General features: G+C 52.4%; 1 protein-coding gene across 1 annotated transcript in view; it reads left to right on the forward strand.

Moving 5' to 3' along the window:
* The window catches only part of LOC106577438 (uncharacterized), a 135982-nt gene that overhangs the window by 75069 nt on the left and 33849 nt on the right, over positions 1–27064 (forward strand). Inside the window, exons 5-10 of the mRNA XM_082964550.1 lie at positions 13134–13195; positions 16688–16779; positions 16956–17085; positions 18026–18172; positions 18513–18572; positions 26606–26726. Of these exons, the coding sequence (XP_082820676.1) occupies positions 13134–13195; positions 16688–16779; positions 16956–17085; positions 18026–18172; positions 18513–18572; positions 26606–26726 (612 nt within the window). The remainder of the gene's footprint in view (positions 1–13133; positions 13196–16687; positions 16780–16955; positions 17086–18025; positions 18173–18512; positions 18573–26605; positions 26727–27064) is intronic.

The following is a 27064-nucleotide window of genomic DNA, read 5'->3' on the forward strand; positions in this document are numbered from 1 at the left end:
GACTGACTAGACTACTGCTGCTCAGATAGGGCTAAGGATAGGACTAGTAGAGACTGACTAGAGACCACTACTGCTCAGATAGGGCTGAGAATAGGTCAAGTAGAGACTACTGCTGCTCAGATAGGGCTGAGGATAGGTCAAGTAGAGACTGACTAGAGACTACTGCTGCTCAGATAGGGCTGAGAATAGGTCAAGTAGACTGACTGGAGACTACTGCTGCTCAGATAGGGCAAGTAGAGACTACTGCTTCTCAGATCGGGCTGAGGATAGGTCAAGTAGAGACTGACTGTTGCTCAGATAGGGCTGAGGATAGGACAATTAGAGACTACTGCTGCTCAGATAGGGCTGAGGATAGGGCAAGTAGAGACTGACTAGAGACTACTGTTCAGATAGGGCTGAGGATAGGTCAAGTAGAGACTGACTGGAGACTACTGCTGTTCAGATAGGGCTGAGGATAGGTCAAGTAGACTACTGCTGCTCAGAGCTGAGGATAGGTCAAGTAGAGATTACTGCTGCTCAGATAGGGCTGAGGTTAGGACAAGTAGACTGACTAGAGACTACTACTGTTCAGATAGGGCTGAGGATAGGACAAGTAGACTGACTAGAGACTACTGCTGCTCAGATAGAGCTGAGGATAGGTCAAGTAGAGACTACTGCTGCTCAGATAGGTCAAGTAGAGACTGACTGACTAGACTACTACTGTTCAGATAGGGCTGAGGATAGGTCAAGTAGAGACTACTGCTTTTCAGATAGGGCTGAGGATAGGTCAAGTAGAGACTAACTAGAGACTACTGCTGTTCAGATAGGGCTGAGGATAGGTCAAGTAGAGACTGACTAGAGACTACTGCTGCTCAGATAGGGCTGAGGATAGGTCAAGTAGAGACTGACTAGAGACAACTGCTGCTCAGATAGGGCTGAGGAAAGGTCAAGTAGAGACTACTGCTGCTCAGATAGGGCTAAGGATAGGTCAAGTAGAGACTACTGCTGCTCAGATAGGGCTGAGGATAGGGCAAGTAGAGACTACTGCTGCTCAGATAGGGCTGAGGATAGGGCAAGTAGAGACTACTGCTGCTCAGATAGGGCTGAGGATAGGGCAAGTAGAGACTACTGCTGCTCAGATAGGGCTGAGGATAGGGCAAGTAGAGACTACTGCTGCTCAGATAGGGCTGAGGATAGGGCAAGTAGAGACTACTGCTGCTCAGATAGGGCTGAGGATAGGTCAAGTAGAGACTACTGCTGCTCAGATAGGGCTGAGGATAGGTCAAGTAGAGACTACTGCTGCTCAGATAGGGCTGAGGATAGGTCAAGTAGAGACCACTGCTGCTTTGATAGGGCTGAGGATTGGTCAGGTAGAAAATACTGCTCAGATAGGGCTGAGGATAGGTCAAGTAGAGACTGACTAGAGACTAGTGCTGCTCAGATAGGGCTGAGGATAGGTCAAGTAGTGACTACTGCTGCTCAGATAGGGCTGAGGATATGTCAAGTAGAGACTGACTAGACTACTGCTGCTCAGGTAGAGCTGAGGATAGGTCAAGTAGAGACTACTGCTGCTCAGATAGGTCAAGTAGAGACTGACTGGAGACTACTACTGTTCAGATAGGGTTGGGGATAGGTCAAGTAGAGACTACTGCTGTTCAGATAGGGCTGAGGATAGGTCAAGTTGAGACTGACTAGAGACTACTGCTGCTCAGATAGGGCTGAGGATAGGTCAAGTAGAGACTACTGCTGTTCAGATAGGGCTGAGGATAGGTCAAGTAGAGACTGACTGGAGACTACTGCTGCTCAGATAGGGCTGAGGATAGGTCAAGTAGAGACTGACTGGAGACTACTGCTGTTCAGATAGGGCTGAGGATAGGACAAGTAGAGACTACTGATGCTCAGATAGGGCTGAGGATAGGTCAAGTAGAGACTGACTAGAGACTACTGCTGCTCAGATTGGGCTGAGGATAGGTCAAGTAGAGACTACTGCTGCTCAGATAGGTCAAGTAGAGAGTGACTAGAGACTACTGCTGTTCTGACCGGGCTGAGGATAGGTCAAGTAGAGACTACTGCTCAGATTGGGCTGAGGATAGGTCAAGTAGAGACTACTGCTGTTTGGGTAGGGCTTAGGATAGGTCAAGTAGTGACTACTGCTTCTCAGATAGGGCTGAGGATGGGTCAAGTAGAGACTACTGCTCAGATAGGGCTGAGGATAGGTCAAGTAGAGACTGACTAGACTACTGTTCAGATAGGTCTGAGGATAGGTCAAGTAGAGACTGCTGCTGCTCAGGTAGGGCTGAGGATAGGTCAAGTAGAGACTGACTAGAGACTACTGCTGTTCATATTGGACTGAGGATAGGTCAAGTAGAGACTGACTAGAGACTACTGCTGCTCAGAGAGGGCTGAGGATAGGTCAAGTAGAGACTACTGCTGCTCAGATAGAGCTGAGTATAGGTCAAGTAGAGACTACTGCTGCTCAGATATGGCTGAGGATAGGTAAAGTAGAGACTACTGCTGCTCAGATAAGGCTGAGGATAGGTCAAGTAGAGACCACTGCTGTTCAGATCGGGCTGAGGATAGGTCAAGTAGAGACTGACTGGAAACTACTGCTGTTCAGATAAGTCTGAGGATAGGTCAAGTAGAGACTGACTGGAGACTACTGCTGCTCTGATAGGGCTGAGGATAGGACTAGTAGAGACTGACTAGAGACTACTACTGTTCAGATAGGGTTGAGGATAGGTCAAGTGGAGACTGACTAGAGACTACTGATGTTCAGATAGGGCTGAGGATAGGTCAAGTAGAGACTGACTAGACTACTGCTGCTCAGATAGGGCTGAGCATAGGTCAAGTAGAGACTGACTAGACGACTGCTGCTCAGATAGGGCTGAGAATAGGTCAAGTAGAGACTACTGCTGCTCAGATAGGTCAAGTAGAGACTGACTGGAGACTACTACTGTTCAGATAGGGCTGAGGATAGGTCAAGTTGAGACTGACTGGAGACTACTGCTGCTCAGAGAGGGCTGAGGATAGGTCAAGTAGAGACTACTGCTGCTCAGATAGAGCTGAGTATAGGTCAAGTAGAGACTACTGCTGCTCAGATATGGCTGAGGATAGGTCAAGTAGAGACTGACTAGAGACTACTGCTGCTCAGATAGGGCTGAGGATATGACTAGTAGAGACTGACTAGAGACTACTACTGTTCAGATAAAGTTGAGGATAGGTCAAGTGGAGACTGACTAGAGACTACTGATGTTCAGATAGGGCTGAGGATAGGTCAAGTAGAGACTGACTAGAGACTACTGCTGCTCAGATAGGGCTGAGGATAGGTCAAGTAGAGACTGACTAGAGACTACTGCTGCTCAGATAGAGCTGAGGATTGGTCAAGTAGAGACTGACTAGAGACTACTGCTGCTCAGGTGAGGATAGGTCAAGTAGAGACTACTGCTTCTCAGATAGGGCTGAGGATAGGTCAAGTAGAGACTGACTAGAGACTACTGTTGTTCACAAATTGCTGAGGATAGGTGAAGTAGAGACTGACTAGAGACTACTACTGTTCAGATAAAGTTGAGGATAGGTCAAGTGGAGACTGACTAGAGACTACTGATGTTCAGATAGGGCTGAGGATAGGTCAAGTAGAGACTGACTAGAGACTACTGCTGCTCAGATAGGGCTGAGGATAGGTCAAGTAGAGACTGACTGGAGACTACTGCTGCTCAGATAGGGTTTAGGATAGGTCAAGTAGAGACTGACTAGAGACTACTGCTGCTCAAATAGGGCTGAGGATAGGACAAGTAGAGACTACTGCTGCTCAGAAAGGGCTGAGGATAGGTCAAGTAGAGACTGACTAGAGACTACTGCTCAGATAGGGCTGAGGATAGGTCAAGTAGAGATGACTAGAGACTACTGCTGCTCAGATAGAGCTGAGGATAGGTCAAGTAGACACTACTGCTGCTCAGATAGGTCAAGTTGAGACTGACTGGAAACTACTACTGTTCAGATAGGGCTGAGGATAGGTCAAGTAGAGACTGACTAGACTACTGCTGCTCAGATAGGGCTGAGAATAGGTCAAGTAGAGACTACTACTGCTCAGATAGGGCTGAGAATAGGTCAAGTAGAGACTACTGCTGCTCAGATAGGGCTGAGGATAGGTCAAGTAGAGACTGCTGCTGCTCAGGTAGGGCTGAGGATAGGTCAAGTAGAGACTGACTAGAGACTACTGCTGTTCATATTGGACTGAGGATAGGTCAAGTAGAGACTGACTAGAGACTACTGCTGCTCAGAGAGGGCTGAGGATAGGTCAAGTAGAGACTACTGCTGCTCAGATAAGGCTGAGGATAGGTCAAGTAGAGACCACTGCTGTTCAGATCGGGCTGAGGATAGGTCAAGTAGAGACTGACTGGAAACTACTGCTGTTCAGATAAGTCTGAGGATAGGTCAAGTAGAGACTGACTGGAGACTACTGCTGCTCAGATAGGGCTGATGATAGGACTAGTAGAGACTGACTAGACACTACTACTGTTCAGATAGGGTTGAGGATAGGTCAAGTGGAGACTAACTAGAGACTACTGATGTTCAGATAGGGCTGAGGATAGGTCAAGTAGAGACTGACTAGACTACTGCTGCTCAGATAGGGCTGAGGATAGGTCAAGTAGTGACTACTGCTGCTCAGATAGGGCTGAGGATATGTCAAGTAGAGACTGACTAGAGACTACTGCTGCTCAGGTAGAGCTGAGGATAGGTCAAGTAGAGACTACTGCTGCTCAGATAGGTCAAGTAGAGACTGACTGGAGACTACTACTGTTCAGATAGGGTTGAGGATAGGTCAAGTAGAGACTACTGCTGTTCAGATAGGGCTGAGGATAGGTCAAGTTGAGACTGACTAGAGACTACTGCTGCTCAGGTAGAGCTGAGGATAGGTCAAGTAGAGACTACTGCTGCTCAGATAGGTCAAGTAGAGACTGACTGGAGACTACTACTGTTCAGATAGGGTTGAGGATAGGTCAAGTAGAGACTACTGCTGTTCAGATAGGGCTGAGGATAGGTCAAGTTGAGACTGACTAGAGACTACTGCTGCTCAGATAGGGCTGAGGATAGGACAAGTAGAGACTACTGATGCTCAGATAGGGCTGAGGATAGGTCAAGTAGAGACTGACTAGAGACTACTGCTGCTCAGATTGGGCTGAGGATAGGTCAAGTAGAGACTACTGCTGCTCAGATAGGTCAAGTAGAGAGTGACTAGAGACTACTGCTGTTCAGACCGGGCTGAGGATAGGTCAAGTAGTGACTACTGCTTCTCAGATAGGTCTGAGGATGGGTCAAGTTGAGACTACTGCTCAGATAGGGCTGAGGATAGGTCAAGTAGAGACTGACTAGAGACTACTGCTGTTCATATTGGACTGAGGATAGGTCAAGTAGAGACTGACTAGACTACTGCTGCTCAGATAGAGCTGAGGATAGGTAAAGTAGAGACTACTGCTGCTCAGATATGGCTGAGGATAGGTCAAATAGAGACTGACTAGAGACTACTGCTGTTCAGACAGGGCTGAGGATAGGTCAAGTAGAGACTACTGCTCAGATTGGGCTGAGGATAGGTCAAGTAGAGACTACTGCTGTTCGGGTAGGGCTGAGGATAGGTCAAGTAGTGACTACTGCTGCTCAGTGCTGAGGATGGGTCAAGTAGAGACTGCTGCTGCTCAGGTAGGGCTGAGGATAGGTCAAGTAGAGACTGACTAGAGACTACTGCTGTTCATATTGGACTGAGGATAGGTCAAGTAGAGACTGACTAGAGACTACTGCTGTTCAGAGAGGGCTGAGGATAGGTCAAGTAGAGACTACTGCTGCTCAGATAAGGCTGAGGATAGGTCAAGTAGAGACCACTGCTGTTCAGATCGGGCTGAGGATAGGTCAAGTAGAGACTGACTGGAAACTACTGCTGTTCAGATAAGTCTGAGGATAGGTCAAGTAGAGACTGACTGGAGACTACTGCTGCTCAGATAGGGCTGATGATAGGACTAGTAGAGACTGACTAGACACTACTACTGTTCAGATAGGGTTGAGGATAGGTCAAGTGGAGACTAACTAGAGACTACTGATGTTCAGATAGGGCTGAGGATAGGTCAAGTAGAGACTGACTAGACTACTGCTGCTCAGATAGGGCTGAGGATAGGTCAAGTAGTGACTACTGCTGCTCAGATAGGGCTGAGGATATGTCAAGTAGAGACTGACTAGAGACTACTGCTGCTCAGGTAGAGCTGAGGATAGGTCAAGTAGAGACTACTGCTGCTCAGATAGGTCAAGTAGAGACTGACTGGAGACTACTACTGTTCAGATAGGGTTGAGGATAGGTCAAGTAGAGACTACTGCTGTTCAGATAGGGCTGAGGATAGGTCAAGTTGAGACTGACTAGAGACTACTGCTGCTCAGATAGGGCTGAGGATAGGACAAGTAGAGACTACTGATGCTCAGATAGGGCTGAGGATAGGTCAAGTAGAGACTGACTAGAGACTACTGCTGCTCAGATTGGGCTGAGGATAGGTCAAGTAGAGACTACTGCTGCTCAGATAGGTCAAGTAGAGAGTGACTAGAGACTACTGCTGTTCAGACCGGGCTGAGGATAGGTCAAGTAGTGACTACTGCTTCTCAGATAGGGCTGAGGATGGGTCAAGTTGAGACTACTGCTCAGATAGGGCTGAGGATAGGTCAAGTAGAGACTGACTAGAGACTACTGCTGTTCATATTGGACTGAGGATAGGTCAAGTAGAGACTGACTAGAGACTACTGCTGCTCAGAGAGGGCTGAGGATAGGTCAAGTAGAGGCTACTGCTGCTCAGATAGAGCTGAGTATAGGTCAAGTAGAGACTACTGCTGCTCAGATATGGCTGAGGATAGGTCAAGTAGAGACTGACTAGAGACTACTGCTGCTCAGATAAGGCTGAGGATAGGTCGAGTAGAGACCACTGCTGTTCAGATCGGGCTGAGGATAGGTCAAGTAGAGACTGACTGGAGACTACTGCTGCTCAGATAGGGCTGAGGATAGGACTAGTAGAGACTGACTAGAGACTACTACTGTTCAGATAGGGTTGAGGATAGGTCAAGTAGAGACTGACTAGACTACTGCTGCTCAGATAGGGCTGAGAATAGGTCAAGTAGAGACTACTGCTGCTCAGATAGTGCTGAGAATAGGTCAAGTAGAGACTACTGCTGCTCAGATAGGGCTGATGATAGGTCAAGTAGACTGACTAGAGACTACTACTGTTCAGATAGGGCTGAGGATATGTCAAGTAGAGACTGACTAGAGACTACTGCTGCTCAGGTAGAGCTGAGGATAGGTCAAGTAGAGTACTGCTGCTCAGATAGGTCAAGTAGAGACTGACTGGAGACTACTACTGTTCAGATAGGGTTGAGGATAGGTCAAGTAGAGACTACTGCTGTTCAGATAGGGCTGAGGATAGGTCAAGTAGAGACTGACTGGAGACTACTGCTGTTCAGACCGGGCTGAGGATAGGTCAAGTAGAGACTACTGCTGCTCAGATGGGGCTGAGGATAGGTCAAGTAGAGACTACTGCTGCTCAGATAGGGCTGAGGATAGGTCAAGTAGAGACTGACTAGAGACTTCTGCTGCTCAGATAGACCTGAGTATAGGTCAAGTAGAGACTACTGCTGCTCATATATGGCTGAGGATAGGTCAAGTAGAGACTGACTGGAGACTACTGCTAGTCAGATAGGGCTGAGGATAGGTCAAGTAGACAATACTGCTGCTCAGATAGGGCTGAGGATAGGTCAAGTAGAGACCACTGCTGTTCAGATGGGGCTGAGGATAGGTCAAGTAGAGACTGACTGGAAACTACTGCTGTTCAGATAAGTCTGAGAATAGGTCAAGTAGAGACTACTGCTGCTCAGATAGGGCTGAGGATAGGTCAAGTAGAGACTACTGCTGCTCAGATAGGGCTGAGGATAGGTCAAGTAGAGACTACTGCTGCTCAGATAGGGCTGAGAATAGGTCAAGTAGAGACTACTGCTGCTCAGATAGGGCTGAGGATAGGTCAAGTAGAGACTTCTGCTGTTCAGATAGGGCTGAGGATAGGTCAAGTTGAGACTACTGCTGCTCAGATAGGGCTGAGGATAGGTCAAGTAGAGACTGACTGGAGACTACTGCTGTTCAGATAGGGCTGAGGATAGGCCAAGTAGAGACTGACTGAAGACTACTGCTGTTCAGATAGGGCTGAGGATGGGTCAAGTAGAGACTGACTGAAGACTACTACTGTTCAGATAGGGCTAAGGATGGGTCAAGTAGAGACTGACTAGAGACTACTGCTGCTCAGATAGGGCAAGTAAAGACTACTGCTGCTCAGATAGGGCTGAGGATAGGTCAAGTAGAGACTACTGCTGTTTAGAAAGGGCTGAGAATAGGTCAAGTAGAGACTACTGCTGCTCAGATAGGGCTGAGGATAGGTCAAGTAGAGACTACTGCTGCTCAGATAGTTCTGAGGATAGGTCAAGTAGACTGACTAGAGATGACTGCTGCTCAGATAGGGCTGAGGATAGGACAAGTAGAGACTACTGCTGTTCAGATAGGGCTGAGGATAGGTCAAGTAGAGACTACTGCTGTTCAGATAGGGCTGAGGATAGGTCAAGTAGAGACTGACTATACTACTGTTCAGATAGGGCTGAGGATAGGTCAATTAGAGACTGCTGCTGCTCAGGTAGGGCTGAGGATAGGTCAAGTAGAGACTGACTAGAGACTACTGCTGCTCAGATAGGGCTGAGGATAGGTCAAGTAGAGACTGACTGGAGACTACTGCTGTTCAGATAGTGCTGAGGATAGGTCAAGTAGAGACTACTGTTCAGATTGGGCTGAGGATTGGTCAAGTAGGGACTACTGCTGTTTAGGTAGGGCTGAGGATAGGTCAAGTAGTGACTACTGCTGCTCACATAGGGCTGAGGATGGATCAAGTAGAGACTACTGCTCAGATAGGGCTGAGGATAGGTCAAGTAGAAACTGACTAGACTACTGCTGCTCAGAGAGGGCTGAGGATAGGTCAAGTAGAGACTACTGCTTCTCAGATAGAGCTGAGGATAGGTCAAGTAGAGACTACTGCTGCTCAGATAGGGCTGAGATTAGGACAAGTAGAGACTGACTAGAGACAACTACTGCTCAGATAGGGCTGAGAATAGGTCAAGTAGAGATGACTGCTGCTCAGATAGGGCTGAGGATAGGACAAGTAGAGACTGAGTAGAGACTACTACTGTTCAGATAGAGCTGAGGATAGGTCAAGTAGAGACTACTGCTGCTCAGATAGGGCTGTGGATAGGTCAAGTAGAGACTACTGCTGCTCAGATAGGGCTGAGGATAGGTCAAGTATACTGACTAGAGACGACTGCTGCTCAGATAGAGCTGAGGATAGGTCAAGTAGAGACTGACTAGAGACTACTGCTGCTCAGATAGGGCTGAGGATAGGTCAAGTAGAGACTGACTAGAGACTACTGCTGCTCAGATAGGGCTGAGGATAGGTCAAGTAGAGAACACTGCTCAGATTGGGCTGAGGATAGGTCAAGTAGAGACTACTGCTGTTCGGGTAGGGCTGATGATAGGTCAAGTAGTGACTGCTGCTGCTCAGATAGGGCTGAGGATAGGTCAATTAGAGACTGCTGCTGCTCAGTTAGGGCTGAGGATATGTCAAGTAGAGACTGACTAGAGACTACTGCTGCTCAGATAGGGCTGAGGATAGGTCAAGTAGACACTACTGCTGCTCAGATAGGTCAAGTAGAGACTGACTGGAGACTACTACTGCTCAGATAGGGCTGAGAATAGGTCAAGTAGAGACTGACTAGAGACGACTTCTGCTCAGATAGGGCTGAGGATAGGAAAAGTAGAGACTGAATAGAGACTACTGCAGCTCAGATAGGGCTGAGGATAGGTCAAGTAAACTGACTAGAGATGACTGCTGCTCAGATAGGTCTGTATGTTGGTCAAGTAGACTGACTAGAGACTACTGCTGCTCAGATAGGGTTCAGGATAGGTCAAGTAGAGACTACTGCTGTTCATATAGGGCTGAGGATAGGTCAAGTAGAGACTGACTAGAGACTACGCTGCTCAGATAGGGCTGAGGATAGGACAAGTAGAGACTACTGCTTTTCAGATAGTGCTGAGGATAGGTCAAGTAGAGACTGACTAGAGACTACTGCTGCTCAGATAGGGCTGAGGATAGGTCAAGTAGAGACTACTGCTGTTCAGATAGGGCTGAGGATAGGTCAAGTAGAGACTGACTAGAGACTACTGCTGCTCAGATAGGGCTGAGGATAGGACAAGTAGAGACTACTGCTGTTCAGATAGGGCTGAGGATAGGTCAAGTAGAGACTACTGCTGCTCATGTCAAGTAGAGACTGACTAGAGACTACTGCTGCTACGATAGGGCTGAGGATAGGTCAAGTAGAGACTGACAATAGACTACTGCTGCTCAGATAGGGCTGAGGATTGGTTAAGTAGAGACTGACTGGAGACTACTGCTGTTCAGATAGGGCTGAGGATAGGTCAAGTAGGGACTACTGCTGCTCAGATAGGGCTGAGGATAGGTCAAGTAGAGACTGACTAGAGACTACTGCTGCTTTGATAGGGCTGAGGATGGGTCAAGTAGAGACTGACTAGGGACTACTGCTGCTCAGGTGAGTAAAGGTCAAGTAGATACTACTGCTTCTCAGATAGGTCAAGTAGAGACTGACTAGAGACTACTGCTGTTCACATAGGGCTGAGGATAGGTCAAGTAGACTGACTAGAGACTACTGCTGCTCAGATAGGGCTGAGGATAGGTCAAGTAGAGACTGACTAGAGACTACTGCTGCTATGATAGGGCTGAGGATAGGTGTAGTTGAGACTGACAAGAGACAACTTCTGTTCAGATTGGGCTGAGGATAGGTGAAGTAGAGACTGACAAGAGACTACTGCTGCTCAGGTGAGCATAGGTCAAGTAGAGACTACTGCTGCTCAGATAGGGCTGAGGATAGGTCAAGTAGAGACTGACTAGACACTACTGCTGCTTTGATAGGGCTGAGGATAGGTCAAGTAGAGACTGACTAGGGACTACTGCTGCTCAGGTGAGGAAAGGTTAAGTAGAGACTACTGCTGCTCAGATAGGGCTGAGGATGGGTCAAGTAGAGACTGACAAGAGACTACTGCTGCTCAGATAGGGCTGAGGATAGGTCAAGTAGAGACTGACTGGAGACTACTGCTGCTCAGATAGGGCTGAGAATAGGTCAAGTAGAGACTACTGCTGCTCAGATAGGGCTGAGGATAGGTCAAGTAGAGACTGACTGGAGACTACTTCTGCTCAGATAGGGCTGAGGATAGGTCAAGTAGACTGACTGCTGCTCAGATAGAGCTGAGGATAGGTCAAGTTGAGACTACTGCTGCTCAGAGGTCAAGTAGAGACTAACTGGAGACTACTACTGTTAAGATAGGGCTGAGGATAGGTCAAGTCGAGACTACTGCTGTTCAGATAGGGCTGAGGATAGGTCAAGTAGAGACTGGACAGTTAACAGCATTTTTATTAATAAAACTATTTTTGTCCACATTTTATTTGTTATTTATTTTATTTCCCCTTTATTTAACCAGGTATGCCAGTTGAGAACAAGTCATTTCCGTAGATGTAATGAATAGAATATTATATACCTTGTTTTGAGTTTTATTATTGTTGGTGGTCGGACACACTTACAGTATATATTAAGATAATAGCTTTTCCTACAGAAAGGTTGTCTGGGAAATTGGCCTGATAATTTCCCCTCCTTTTATAGAAAAAAAGCGGTGGAGCTGAATTGGCTTCAGAGGTGCTAGTTAACCGAGCAGACAGCCAGTCTCTCCTTGACAGCTAGTCCCGATGTGGAGGAGTGATTTGTTTTGTTGCCATGCAGCCAAATGTAGTTAATTTTCCCTCCCTTAGCCTCATCACACCCCCATTAAGCTTCTTAGTGGTGTCAGGCTTGGTGGTGGGGGGGCTTTTAGACGCCTGTGGGTGGTACTGAACTCTGTGGGAATTGGGAAGAGGAAAGAAATGCTCAAATCTGTCTTTAAAGCTGTGAGCTTTGCACACGGTGGATTTGACCCCCCTTGTTGAACGTTGTGGAGTTGGGATTAATTCAGCTGTGCTCCCCTGTATCCAGGCCGTGTCAGGAATGAGCTTATTTTGGTGTCGGTGGTACTGACTCGCTCCCTCCCTTCCCTCCCTCCCTCCCAGTTCTCACAGCTCTCAGGGTGTTTAGCTCCCAGCCTGCACCTGATCTCGCTGCTCTGGCATCTTGTTGGCGTCTTGCGTCACTGCGTCTCGCGGAGATATATGCAGGAGCGTTTCATAAGTCTCTTGTTGGCTCCAACACTTGTTTTGACCCCAATCTCTCCCGTCAGACGAGGGCTGTAGAAAGGTCAAAGTGTCGTCGTCGCCTCCCCCATTACCAGCCCCCACCAGCCTTCAGTCTTTGTTTATGACCAGTGGTCAGAGGGTGACTGGGCAAGACAAAGATTTAAGTTTCAGTTACACCAGCTCTGTCAGGAGGAATGGGGTCAAAATTCACCCAACTTATTGTTGGAAGCTTGTGGAAGGCTACCCGAAACATTTGACCCAAGTTAAACAATTTAAAGGCAATGCTACCAAATACTAATTGAGTGTATGTATACTTCTGACCCACTGGGAATGTGATGAAAGAAATAGAAGCTGAAATAAATCATTCTCTCTACTATTATTCTGACATTTCACATTAAAATAAAGTGGTGATCCTAACTGACCTAAGACAGGTGATTTTTACTAGGATTAAATGTCAGGAATTGTGAAAAACAGTTTAAATGTATTTGGCTAAGGTGTATGTAAACTTCTGACTTCTGACTATATATATATATGGGGTCAGAAGTGGGTCAGAAGTTTACATACACTCAATTAGTATTTAGTTAGTGAGTCATTTAGCAGACTTTGAAGTAAGAAGTTTACATACACCTTAGCCAAATACATTTAAACTGTTTTTCACAATTCCTGACATTTAATATATATAATGTGTGTTAATTAACCACTCACTGTGTTCTGTCCCTTCCAGCCATCCTCAATAACCGCTCACTGTGTTCTGTCCCTTCCAGCCATCCTCAATAACCACTCACTGTGTTCTGTCCCTTACAGCCATCCTGAACCTGGACAATACTGTGGTGGACCTGGAGACTCTACAAGCCCTCTATGAAAACGTAAGGCTCTGATCTCTCATCCCTGAGTCCAAAGGAAGGTGTGTTTTGGGCCAGGATTCAAACAAATGAGCATCACACTGTGCGGCTAATCTGTGTTGGTTTGAATCCTGGCCTTAGTCTTATTGTTGGCTGTCAATGTAATGTATCCAGGCTATGATGGACTCCTCTTAGTTCTGGCCACAGTACCTGGCATATGACTATAGACCTCAATCACCAACGGTTGTTCAGTAAGAAACAGAAGAGGCTTTGTGAAGGCTTTGTAAGAAATCACTGATTTACAGTATCACTTTGTTCCGGCCTTGCTAGAGCAATGGGTTCTGGTTGCTTCAGGCCTTGTTAGAGCAATGCGTTCTGGTTGCTTCAGGCCTTGCTAGAGCAATGGGTTCTGGTTGCTTCGGGCCTTGTTAGAGCAATGGGTTCTGGTTGTTTCAGGCCTTGTTAGAACAATGGGTTCTGGTTGTTTCAGGCCTTGTTAGAGCAATGGGTTCTGGTTGTTTCAGGCCTTGTTAGAACAATGGGTTCTGGTTGTTTCAGGCCTTGTTAGAGCAATGGGTTCTGGTTGTTTCAGGCCTTGTTAGAGCAATGGGTTCTGGTTGCTTCAGGCCTCTGGGCTCTGGTCTAAAGTAGTGAACTGTGTAGGGAATAGGGTTCCATAGGGCTCTGGTCTAAAGTAGTGCACTATATAGGGAATAGCGAGCCATAAGTCTCTGGTCTAAAGTAGTGCACTATATAGGGAATAGGGTGCCATTTGGGAGGCAACCCATAATGGTGTTCAATCACTTCATTTACTTTAATTTAACCTTTTTATTTAACTTGGCAAGTCACTTAATTAAGAACAAATTCTTATTTACGATGACGGCCTAACCCGACCAAACCTGGAACACGCTGGGTCAATTGTGCGCCTCCCAATCACAGCCCGGATGTGATGCAGCCTGGATTCGAACCAGGGTGTCTGTAGTGACGCCTCCAATCACTGAGATTGTAGTGTCTTTAGACCCCCCCCCCCCCCCGCGCCACTTGGCAGGCCTTCATTCCTCCATGTTTTATTTCCTTCTCGCTGATATGTCTGTGGTTCCTTCTTCCTCTTTGATCAGACATCTTATTGTAAGCATTAGAAATGGTTAAAGATGGCGTCTGTCTGGACATCTGGCTGTGTCGTCTTTTTGATGTGAAACTGAAAGGAGGGGAGGGGTGTTTACCCGGGTTGTTTACCCGGGTTGTTTACCCAGGGTTGTTTACCCAGGGTGTTAATTCTGTGGACGGTTCAGAACTGCTGCCATGTTTATCTTTATATCTAGGAACATTTTGGAGAGATTCACTCATCAGCTTTGTGTCGTTTTATTCAATGAACGTTACCCTATATAAATGATAATCTGTCACGATGGACAACGATAACCAACGTTGAGTTGATTTGTCGATGTTGTATCGGCTGATGTGCTGATGCTTGTATATGCAGGTTGACATTTTATTGGCATGAATCTTGCCCTGGAGGCAGAACTGAGCGATGGGGCAGCTGCAAAGTCAAAATTGGCTACGGTACATCGTAAAAAAAAAACATGAATGTTTGGCTTAAGCATTAAGGTTAGTATGGTTTAAGTTTAAAATCAGATTTTATGACTTTGTGGCTGTGACAGTTAGTGACCACTCTGCAGAGCTGCCTGCAAGGCAAGACTCGTGACAATAAATGCCATCCTAGCTGCTTGAATAGGCTACGTTCTGGTGCATATACAGTGAGTTGGTCTTTTTAGAATAAGTTCTCAGCGCAAATATTACTGAGCATTTTAAACACACGCTGTGCAATTTCCTATGGTTAACTTGAGTGTCAGAGGGGGCATCGCAGTCCCAGGAGCCTGGTAAAATTGGCCCTTTTTGACATTGTTCCACAACCCCAAATGTTGAGTAATTTAGGGGTTAATCACATCAGAACAGTATGTGGGTGGCAGGCAGCCTAGTGGTTAAGAGCAATGGGCCAGTAACCGAAAGGTCGCTGGATTGAATCCCCGAGCCGACTAGGTGAACAATCTGTCTGCCCTTGAGCAAGGCACTTAACCCTAATTGCTCTTGTAAGTGGCTCTGGATCAGAGAGTCTGCTAAATGACTCACTAACTGGAAGTGACTCTGGATCGGAGAGTCTGCTAAATGACTCACTAACTGGAAGTGACTCTGGATCGGAGAGTCTGCTAAATGACTCACTAACTGTAAATGACTCTGGATCGGAGAGTCTGCTAAATGACTCACTAACTGTAAATGACTCTGGATCGGAGAGTCTGCTAAATGACTCACTAACTGTAAATGACTCTGGATCAGAGAGTCTGCTAAATTACTCACTACTGTAGTGGCTCTGGATCAGAGTCTGCTAAATGACTCACTACTGTAGTGGCTCTGGATCAGAGAGTCTGCTAAATGACTCACTAACTGGAAGTGACTCTGGATCAGAGAGTCTGCTAAATGACTCACTAACTGTAAATGACTCTGGATCAGAGCGTCTGCTAAATGACTCACTAACTGGAAGTGACTCTGAATCAGAGCATCTGCTAAATGACTCAAATGTAAAATGTAAGTGGAGGAAATGTTTTAGACAGTGTGGCTTTTGTGTTTTCTTGGTTTGGTTTTCCTCAAGGCACCACCAGTTTAGGAGACACTTGTTAGTTTTCCATGTAAACAAGTGTCTGATTCCATGTACCAGAATAACATACTACTATTAAACTACTGTAGTGGTGAACTACTACTACTGAAATACTACTACTACTACTACTACTACTACTACTACTACTACTGAAATACTACTACTGTACTACACTACTACTGCAGTAGTAGTAGTGTAGTATTTCACCACTACTACTACAGTAGTACTACTACTACTGAAATACTACTTCTGCAGTAGTGTAGTATTTCACCACTACTACTACACTACTACTACAGTACTACTGTACTCCACTACTACTGCAGTAGTACTTCTGCAGTAGTGTAGTATTTCAGTAGTATTTCACCACTACTACTGCAGTACTACTACTACTGCAGTACTACTACTACTTCAGTACTGAAATACTACTACTGTACTACACTACTACTGCACTAGTACTTCTGCAGTAGTACTGTAGTATTTCAGTAATATTTCACTACTACTACTACTACTACTACTACTACTACAACAGTACTACTGAAATACTACTACTGTACTACACTACTACTGCAGTAGTACTTCTGCAGTAGTACTGTAGTATTTCAGTAATATTTCACTACTACTACAGTACTACTACTACTACTACTACTACTACTACTACTACTACTGAAGTACTACTCCTATGAATGCTGAACACAGTTCTCATATTGTGGTCTTTGATGTCACTGCTCTGAGTTCTTGGAAATTAGAGAATATGTGATGAGCACACATTTGAATCTCTAAATTTGAGTGGCGTCGAACTAATCAGTTGTATGTATGTGGTCTGTCGCGTCTAAGCTGATCATGTTGTCCTGATGTTGTCTTTCCAGAGAGCACAGCAGGATGAGATGGAGAAGATCGATAAGCACATCAAGTCATCTAAAGACAAGGACAACGCCAAACCACTGGACAAACCTGAACAGTAGGTTTCCTAGAGGATCAGTCAATTACTCAAACAACCAATCATGTTCAAAAAGTAGAAAATTACTTAAACCCATCCTTCGATCTCTTGTCTTCTCCTATTCCAGGTTCTTGTTCCAGTTACACCATGAAGTGGTAGCCGCAAACCCATCCTTCAATCTCTTGTTTCTATTCCAGGTTCCTATTCCAGTTACATCAGATCCCCAACTTCTCAGGCCGGGTGTTCTGTATCCTGTTTCAGTCCACCTTCTCTGAATGGATCTCCTCTATCCTGCGCAAACTGGCCATCCTGCAGAGAGTGTGCACGGTGAGTCTGTGGGTGTGACTATTATTATCTGAACCTGCTGGTCATCTATGAACGTTTGAACATCTTGGCCATGTTTTGTTATAATCTCCACCCGGCACAGCCAGAAGAGGACTGGCCACCCCTCATAGCTTGGTTCCTCTCTAGGTTTCTTCCTAGGGTTCTGGCCTTTTCTAGGGAGTTTTTCCTAGCCACCATGCTTCTATACCTGCATTGCTTGCTGTTTGGGGTTTTAGGCTGGGTTTCTGTACAGCACTTTGTGACATCGACTGATTGTAAAAAATGGCTTTATAAATAAGTTTGATTAATTGATTGTGACGTGTTTTGGTATGTATGTGTGCGTATAGACCTGTTTTGTGTTTCTCACCTCAGTAGAAATCAGAGGTGGTTTGATAAGGGTTTGTCGTCTGGACAGTTTTACCAGACACTGTCGTACTTCTGCGTAAATACCGTCTCAGTCCTTCCACTGTGGAAGTTGTTTTAAACGGGAACATCAGCATAGCTAGATATTAACAGCCGTTCTGGATGAAGTGTGTTCAGAAAACAGTGTTCATGTTGAAGCCTGGTGAATGATTGATCCTATTAATCTCCTCAGTCTCATATACACTGACTGCCCCTCCCCTTTCTCTCTGTCTCGATCTCTCCTCTGTCCCCCCCTTCTCTCTGTCTCAATCTCCTCTGTCTGTCCCCCCCTTCTGTCTCATCTCTCCTGTCTATCCCCCCCTTCTGTCTCCATCTCTCCTGTCTGTCTCTCCCCTTCTGTCTGTCTCGATCTCTCCTGTCTGTCCCCCTCCTGTCTCTCTGTCTCCATCTCTCCTGTCTGTCCCCCCCGTCTGTCTCCATCTCTCCTGTCTTTCCTGTCTGCCCCCCCCTTCTGTCTCTCGATCTCTCCTGTCTGTCCCTTTGTCTCTGTGTGTGTGCCTGCCCATCTCCTCCTCTCCAGACCTTGCAGAGTGGCCAGTGTGTGATTCAGGTGCTGGGTCTGGTCTTGGCCTTTGGTAACTTCATGAATGGTGGCAACCGAACCAGAGGACAGGCTGACGGCTTTAACCTGGATATCCTGCCCAAGCTGAAGGATGTGAAGAGCAGTGTGAGTGACACTACTAGGGCACTAGGACCTGCACCCTACTCCCTAATGTAGAGTCCATCTGGTCAACAGTAGTCCAATGTATAGGCAATAGAGATTTTAGTTATACCTCTAGTTACACTGTCGAACATGGCTGTCCATTTTGTCAGGGTTTTATATTGTGCTGGAAGACTGTAGTTACTGTTCCTACCATGTCTTTTGATGATACAGATGTGGATTATAATCTCTATATATTAATTTTGTAAAAGATTTGCAGAACACTTTGTGCGAGAGTGTCGTTAAAAACCAAACATGAATTCCATGAACTGAAGCTCATTTTATTTGTCTTTCCTCCTTTTGACAGGATAACACAAGGAGTCTGTTGTCCTACATAGTTGCTTACTATCTGAGACACTTTGACGAGGTACGTTGGATATCCTGTTTATTCTGAATCCTGTTCTAATCACTCTCTTCTGTCTTGGCACGGGGAAGAACCAGGACTTTACTTTTTAAATTGTATTTATTTTCCCTCAGTGGTAACTAATGCCCGGTAAGGCGTTTAGCTAGGCGAAGCCCGGTGAGACGTTTGGCGAGGCGTTTGGCGAGGCGAAGCCCGGCGAGGCGTTTGGCGAGGCGAAGCCCGGCGAAGCCCGGCGAAGCCCGGCGAGGCGTTTGGCGAGGCGAAGCCCGGCGAGGCGTTTGGCGAGGCGAAGCCCGGCGAGGCGTTTGGCGAGGCGAAGCCCGGCGAGGCGTTTGGCGAGGCGTTTGGCGAGGCGAAGCCCGGCGAAGCCCGGCGAGGCGTTTGGCGAGGCGAAGCCCGGCGAAGCCCGGCGAGGCGTTTGGCGAGGCGAAGCCCGGCGAAGCCCGGCGAGGCGTTTGGCGAGGCGAAGCCCGGCGAAGCCCGGCGAGGCGTTTGGCGAGGCGAAGCCCGGCGAGGCGTTTGGCGAGGCGAAGCCCGGCGAAGCCCGGCGAGGCGTTTGGCGAGGCGAAGCCCGGCGAAGCCCGGCGAGGCGTTTGGCGAGGCGAAGCCCGGCGAAGCCCGGCGAGGCGTTTGGCGAGGCGAAGCCCGGCGAAGCCCGGCGAGGCGTTTGGCGAGGCGAAGCCCGGCGAAGCCCGGCGAGGCGTTTGGCGAGGCGAAGCCCGGCGAAGCCCGGCGAGGCGTTTGGCGAGGCGAAGCCCGGCGAAGCCCGGCGAGGCGTTTGGCGAGGCGAAGCCCGGCGAAGCCCGGCGAGGCGTTTGGCGAGGCGAAGCCCGGCGAAGCCCGGCGAGGCGTTTGGCGCGGCGAAGCCCGGCGAAGCCCGGCGAAGCCCGGCGAGGCGTTTGGCGAGGCGAAGCCCGGCGAAGCCCGGCGAGGCGTTTGGCGAGGCGAAGCCCGGCGAAGCCCGGCGAGGCGTTTGGCGAGGCGAAGCCCGGCGAAGCCCGGCGAGGCGTTTGGCGAGGCGAAGCCCGGCGAAGCCCGGCGAAGCCCGGCGAGGCGTTTGGCGAGGCGAAGCCCGGCGAAGCCCGGCGAAGCCCGGCGAGGCGTTTGGCGAGGCGAAGCCCGGCGAAGCCCGGCGAGGCGTTTGGCGAGGCGAAGCCCGGCGAAGCCCGGCGAAGCCCGGCGAGGCGTTTGGCGAGGCGAAGCCCGGCGAAGCCCGGCGAAGCCCGGCGAGGCGTTTGGCGAGGCGAAGCCCGGCGAAGCCCGGCGAGGCGTTTGGCGAGGCGAAGCCCGGCGAAGCCCGGCGAAGCCCGGCGAGGCGTTTGGCGAGGCGAAGCCCGGCGAAGCCCGGCGAAGCCCGGCGAGGCGTTTGGCGAGGCGAAGCCCGGCGAAGCCCGGCGAAGCCCGGCGAGGCGTTTGGCGAGGCGAAGCCCGGCGAAGCCCGGCGAGGCGTTTGGCGAGGCGAAGCCCGGCGAAGCCCGGCGAGGCGTTTGGCGAGGCGAAGCCCGGCGAAGCCCGGCGAGGCGTTTGGCGAGGCGAAGCCCGGCGAAGCCCGGCGAGGCGTTTGGCGAGGCGAAGCCCGGCGAAGCCCGGCGAAGCCCGGCGAGGCGTTTGGCGAGGCGAAGCCCGGCGAAGCCCGGCGAGGCGTTTGGCGAGGCGAAGCCCGGCGAAGCCCGGCGAGGCGTTTGGCGAGGCGAAGCCCGGCGAAGCCCGGCGAGGCGTTTGGCGAGGCGAAGCCCGGCGAAGCCCGGCGAGGCGTTTGGCGAGGCGAAGCCCGGCGAAGCCCGGCGAGGCGTTTGGCGAGGCGAAGCCCGGCGAAGCCCGGCGAGGCGTTTGGCGAGGCGAAGCCCGGCGAAGCCCGGCGAGGCGTTTGGCGAGGCGAAGCCCGGCGAAGCCCGGCGAAGCCCGGCGAGGCGTTTGGCGAGGCGAAGCCCGGCGAAGCCCGGCGAAGCGCGCTTTGGCGAGGCGAAGCCCGGCGAAGCCCGGCGAGGCGTTTGGCGAGGCGAAGCCCGGCGAAGCCCGGCGAAGCCCGGCGAAGCCCGGCGAGGCGTTTGGCGAGGCGAAGCCCGGCGAGGCGTTTGGCGAGGCGAAGCCCGGCGAAGCCCGGCGAGGCGTTTGGCGAGGCGAAGCCCGGCGAAGCCCGGCGAGGCGTTTGGCGAGGCGAAGCCCGGCGAAGCCCGGCGAGGCGTTTGGCGAGGCGAAGCCCGGCGAAGCCCGGCGAGGCGTTTGGCGAGGCGAAGCCCGGCGAAGCCCGGCGAGGCGTTTGGCGAGGCGAAGCCCGGCGAAGCCCGGCGAAGCCCGGCGAGGCGTTTGGCGAGGCGAAGCCCGGCGAAGCCCGGCGAGGCGTTTGGCGAGGCGAAGCCCGGCGAAGCCCGGCGAAGCCCGGCGAGGCGTTTGGCGAGGCGAAGCCCGGCGAAGCCCGGCGAAGCCCGGCGAGGCGTTTGGCGAGGCGAAGCCCGGCGAAGCCCGGCGAAGCCCGGCGAAGCCCGGCGAGGCGTTTGGCGAGGCGAAGCCCGGCGAAGCCCGGCGAGGCGTTTGGCGAGGCGAAGCCCGGCGAAGCCCGGCGAGGCGTTTGGCGAGGCGTTTGGCGAGGCGTTTGGCGAGGCCCGGCGAAGCCCGGCGAAGCGAAGCGAAGCCCGGCGAAGCGAAGCCCGGCGAGGCGAAGCCCGGCGAAGCCCGGCGAGGCGTTTGGCGAGGCGCGAGGCCCGGCGAGGCGAGGCGTTTGGCGAGGCGCGAGGCCCGGCGAGGCGTTTGGCGAGGCGTTTGGCGAGGCGTGAGGCGAGGCCCGGCGAGGCGTTTGGCGAGGCGTGAGGCGAGGCGTTTGGCGAGGCCCGGCGAGGCCCGGCGAGGCGTGAGGCGAGGCCCGGTGAGGCGAGGCCCGGCGAGGCGAGGCCCGGCGAGGCGTGAGGCGAGGCCCGGGGAGGCGTGAGGCGAGGCCCGGCGAGGCGTTTGGCGAGGCGTGTGGCGAGGCCCGGCGAGGCGTTTGGCGAGGCGTTTGGCGAGGCCCGGCGAGGCGTTTGGCGAGACGAGGCCCGGCGAGGCCCGGCGAGGCCCGGCGAGGCGTTTGGCGAGGCCCGGCGAGGCGTTTGGCGAGGCGAGGCCCGGCGAGGCCCGGCGAGGCCCGGCGAAGCCCGGCGAGGCATTTGGCGAGGCCCGGCGAGGCGTTTGGCGAGGCGAAGCCCGGCGAGGCAAGGCCCGGCGAAGCCTGGCGAGGCGAGGCGTTTGGCGAGGCGTTTGGCGAGGCGTTTGGCGAGGCCCGGCGAGGCGTTTGGCGAGGCCCGGCGAGGCGTTTGGCGAGGCCCGGCGAGGCGTTTGGCGAGGCCCGGCGAGGTCCGGCGAGGCGTTTGGCGAGGCGTTTGGCGAGGCGAGGCGTTTGGCGAGGCGTTTGGCGAGGCGAGGCGTTTGGCGAGGCGAGGCGTTTGGCGAGGCGTTTGGCGAGGCGAGGCGTTTGGCGAGGCGAGGCGTTTGGCGAGGCGTTTGGCGAGGCGAGGCGTGAGGCGAGGCCCGGCGAGGCGTGAGGCGAGGCCCGGCGAGGCGTGAGGCGAGGCGTGAGGCGAGGCCCGGCGAGGCGTGAGGCGAGGCGTGAGGCGAGGCCCGGCGAGGCGTGAGGCGAGGCGTGAGGCGAGGCCCGGCGAGGCGTGAGGCGAGGCCCGGCGAGGCCCGGCGAGGCGTTTGGCCAGGCCCGGCGAGGCGTTTGGCGAGGCGTTTGGCCAGGCCCGGCGAGGCGTTTGGCGAGGCCCGGCGAGGCGTTTGGCGAGGCGTTTGGCGATGCCCGGCGAGGCGTTTGGCGAGGCGTTTGGCGAGGCGAGGCGTTTGGCGAGGCGAGGCCCGGCGAGGCCCGGCGAGGCCCGGCGAGGCGTTTGGCGAGGCGAGGCCCGGCGAGGCGTTTGGCGAGGCGAGGCCCGGCGAGGCGTTTGGCGAGGCGAGGCCCGGCGAGGCGTTTGGCGAGGCCCGGCGAGGCGTTTGGCGAGGCCCGGCGAGGCGTTTGGCGAGGCGTTTGGCGAGGCCCGGCGAGGCGTTTGGCGAGGCGTTTGGCGAGGCCCGGCGAGGCCCGGCGAGGCGTTTGGCGAGGCCCGGCGAGGCGTTTGGCGAGGCGTTTGGCGAGGCCCGGCGAGGCCCGGCGAGGCGTTTGGCGAGGCCCGGCGAGGCGTTTGGCGAGGCGAGGCCCGGTGAAGCCCGGCGAGGCGAGGCGTTTGGCGAGGCCCGGCGAGGCGTTTGGCGAGGCCCGGCGAGGCGTTTGGCGAGGCCCGGCGAGGCGTTTGGCGAGGCCCGGCGAGGCGTTTGGCGAGGCCCGGCGAGGCGTTTGGCGAGGCCCGGCGAGGCGTTTGGCGAGGCCCGGCGAGGCGTTTGGCGAGGCCAAGCGAAGCCCGGCCAGGCGTTTGGCGAGGCCCGGCGAGGCGTTTGGCGAGGCCAAGCGAAGCCCGGCCAGGCGTTTGGCGAGGCCAGGCGAAGCCCGGCCAGGCGTTTGGCGAGGCCAGGCCAGGCGTTTGGCGAGGCGTTTGGCGAGACCAGGCGAGGCCAGGTGAGGCCAGGTGAAGCCAGGCGAGGCGTTTGGCGAGGCCAGGCGAGGCGTTTGGCGAGGCCAGGCGAAGCCAGGCGAGGCGTTTGGCGAGACCAGGCGTTTGGCGAAGCCAGGCGAGGCGTTTGGCCAGGCGAAGCCAGGCGAGGCGTTTGGCCAGGCGAAGCCAGGCGAGGCGTTTGGCCAGGCGAAGCCAGGCGAGGCGTTTGGCCAGGCGAAGCCAGGCGAGGCGTTTGGCCAGGCGAAGCCAGGCGAGGCGTTTGGCCAGGCGAAGCCAGGCGAGGCGTTTGGCCAGGCGAAGCCAGGCGAGGCGTTTGGCCAGGCCAGGCGAAGCCAGGCGAGGCGTTTGGCCAGGCCAGGCGAAGCCAGGCGAGGCGTTTGGCCAGGCCAGGCGAAGCCAGGCGAGGCGTTTGGCCAGGCCAGGCGAAGCCAGGCGAGGCGTTTGGCCAGGCCAGGCGAGGCGTTTGGCGCAAGGCCAGGCGAGGCGTTTGGCGAAGCCAGGCGAGGCGTTTGGCGAAGCCAGGCGAGGCGTTTGGCGAAGCCAGGCGAGGCGAGGCGTTTGGCGAAGCCAGGCCCGGCGAGGCGTTTGGCGAGGCCAGGCCCGGCGAGGCGTTTGGCGAGGCCAGGCCCGGCGAGGCCCGGCCAGGCGTTTGGCGAGGCCCGGCCAGGCGTTTGGCGAGGCCCGGCCAGGCGTTTGGCGAGGCCAGGCGAAGCCAGGCGAGGCGTTTGGCGAGGCGTTTGGCGAGGCCAGGCGAGGCGAGGCGTTTGGCGAGGCCAGGCGAGGCGAGGCGTTTGGCGAGGCCAGGCGAGGCGAGGCGTTTGGCGAGGCCAGGCGAGGCGAGGCGTTTGGCGAGGCCAGGCGAGGCGAGGCGTTTGGCGAGGCCAGGCGAGGCGAGGCGTTTGGCGAGGCCAGGCGAGGCGAGGCGTTGGGCGAGGCGAGGCGTTGGGCGAGGCCAGGCGAAGCCCGGCCAGGCGTTTGGCGAGGCGTTTGGCGAGGCCAGGCGAGGCGAGGCGTTTGGCGAGGCCAGGCGAGGCGAGGCGTTTGGCGAGGCCCGGCGAAGCCGGGCGAAGCGTTTGGCGAGGCCCGGCCAGGCGTTTGGCGAGGGCCGGCCAGGCGTTTGGCGAGGCCAGGCGTTTGGCGAGGCGTTTGGCGAAGCCAGGCGAGGCGTTTGGCGAGGCGTTTGGCGAGGCCAGGCGAAGCCAGGCGAGGCGTTTGGCGAGGCCAGGCGAAGCCAGGCGAGGCGAGGCCAGGCGAAGCCAGGCGAGGCGTTTGGCGAGGCCAGGCGAAGCCAGGCGAGGCGTTTGGCGAGGCCAGGCGAAGCCAGGCGAGGCGTTTGGCGAAGCCAGGCGAGGCGTTTGGCGAGGCGTTTGGCGAAGCCAGGCGAGGCGTTTGGCGAGGCGTTTGGCGAAGCCAGGCCAGGCGTTTGGCGAGGCGTTTGGCGAAGCCAGGCCAGGCGTTTGGCGAGGCGTTTGGCGAAGCCAGGCCAGGCGTTTGGCGAGGCGTTTGGCGAAGCCAGGCCAGGCGTTTGGCGAGGCGTTTGGCGAAGCCAGGCCAGGCGTTTGGCGAGGCGTTTGGCGAAGCCAGGCCAGGCGTTTGGCGAGGCGTTTGGCGAAGCCAGGCCAGGCGTTTGGCGAGGCGTTTGGCGAGGCGTTTGGCGAAGCCAGGCGAGGCGTTTGGCGAGGCGTTTGGCGAAGCCAGGCGAGGCGTTTGGCGAGGCGTTTGGCGAAGCCAGGCGAGGCGTTTGGCGAGGCGTTTGGCGAAGCCAGGCGAGGCGTTTGGCGAGGCGTTTGGCGAAGCCAGGCGAGGCGTTTGGCGAGGCGTTTGGCGAAGCCAGGCGAGGCGTTTGGCGAGGCGTTTGGCGAAGCCAGGCGAAGCCAGGCGAGGCGTTTGGCGAGGCGTTTGGCGAAGCCAGGCGAAGCCAGGCGAGGCGTTTGGCGAGGCGTTTGGCGAAGCCAGGCGAAGCCAGGCGAGGCGTTTGGCGAGGCGTTTGGCGAAGCCAGGCGAAGCCAGGCGAGGCGTTTGGCGAGGCGTTTGGCGAATACATATATATACATACATATATATTAATATAAATATATATAGCAACAGTCCATTTAATATATATATATATACGCACACACATACTACCAGTCAAAAGTTTGGACACCTACTTATTCAAGGATTTTTTAAATTTATTTTTACTATTTTCTACATTGCAGAATAATAGTGAAGACATCAAAACTATGAAATATAACATCTATGGAATCATGTAGTAACCAAAAAAGTGTTAAACATATCAAAATGTATTTTATATTTGAAATCCTTCAAAGTAGCCACCCTTGCGCACTCTTGGCTTTCTCTCAACCAGCTTCATGGAATGCATTTCAATTAACAGGTGTGCCTTGTTAAAAGTTAATTTGTGGAATTTTTTTAATGCGTTTGAGCCAATCAGTTGTGTTGTGACAAGTTAGGGGTGGTATACAGAAGATAGGCCTATTTGGCAAAAGACCAAGTCCATGTTGTGGCAAGAACAGCTCACCTAAGCAAAGACAAGCAACAGTCCATCATTACTTTAAGACATGAAGGTCACTCAATCCGGAAAATTAAGAACTTTGAAAGTTTCATCAACTGTTCAGAGTGGACTGTGTGAATCAGGCCTTCATGGTTGAATTTCTGCAAAGAAACCACTACTAAAGGACACCAATAAGAAGAAGAGACTTGCTTGGGCCAAGAAATACGAGCAATGGACCTTAGACCGGTGGAAATCTGTCCTTTGGTCTGATGAGTCCAAATTTGAGATTTTTGGTTCCAACCACCGTCTTTGAGACGCAGAGTAGGTGAACAGATCTATGCATGTGTGGTTCCCACCGTGAAGCATGGAGGAGGAGGTGTGGGTGTGCTTTGCTGGTGACACTGATTTATCTAGAATTCAAGGCACACTTAACCAGCATGGCTACCACAGCGTTGTGCAGCCATACGCCATCCCATCTGGTTTGGGCTTAGTCGGACTATTATTTGTTTTTCAACAGGACAATGACCCAACACACCTCCAGAATGTGTAAGGGCTATTTGACTAAGAAGGAGAGATATGGAGTGCTGCATCAGATGACTTGGCCTCCACAATCACCTGACCTCAACCCAATTGAGATGGTTTGGGATGAGTTGGACTGCAGAGTGAAGAAAAAGCAGCCAACAAGTGCTCAGCATATGTGAGAACTCCTTCAAGACTGTTGGAAAAGCATTCCTCATGAAGCTGGTTGAGAGAATGCCAAGAGTGTGCAAAGCTGTCATCAAGGCAAAGAGTGGCTACTTTGAAGATTCTAAAATATATTTGGATTTGTTTAACACTTTTTTTGGTTACTACACGATTCCATATGTGTTTCATAGTTTTGATGTCTTCGGTATTATTTTATACTGTTGAAAATAGTAAATTACTACCCTAACCCACTCTACATGATCTAACTCTGTTACTACCCTAACCCCGCTGATGTGTCTAGTGCTCTGTTCTCTAAGGACAAAGGTCATGTCATGTATTCTCAGGACGCCGGCAGGGAGACGTGCCTCTACCCTCTCCCTGAGCCCCAGGATCTGTTCCAGGCTTCACAGATGAAGTTTGAGGACTTTCAGAAAGACCTGACCAAGTTAAAGAAGGACCTCCGAGGTAAATGTACTGAACCAAAATATATAAACGCATCAATTTCAACATTTTTACTGAGTTACAGTTCATATAAGGAAATCAGTCAATTGAAATAAATGAATTCGGCCCTAATCTATGGATTTCACATGACTGGGAATACAGATATGCTTCTGTTGGTCACAGATGCACTACATTATCAAGAGTATGTGGACACCTGCTCGTCGAACATCTCATTCTAAAATTATCTGCATTAATATGGAGTTGGTACCCCCCTTTGCTTCTATAAGAGCTTCCCCTCTTCTGGGAAGGCTTTCCACTAGATGTTGGAACATTGCCGAGAGGGGACTTGCTTCCATTCAGCC

Source organism: Salmo salar, chromosome 18 (assembly GCF_965601325.2).
Source record: "Salmo salar chromosome 18, fSalSal1, whole genome shotgun sequence".
Taxonomy (NCBI): domain Eukaryota; kingdom Metazoa; phylum Chordata; class Actinopteri; order Salmoniformes; family Salmonidae; genus Salmo; species Salmo salar.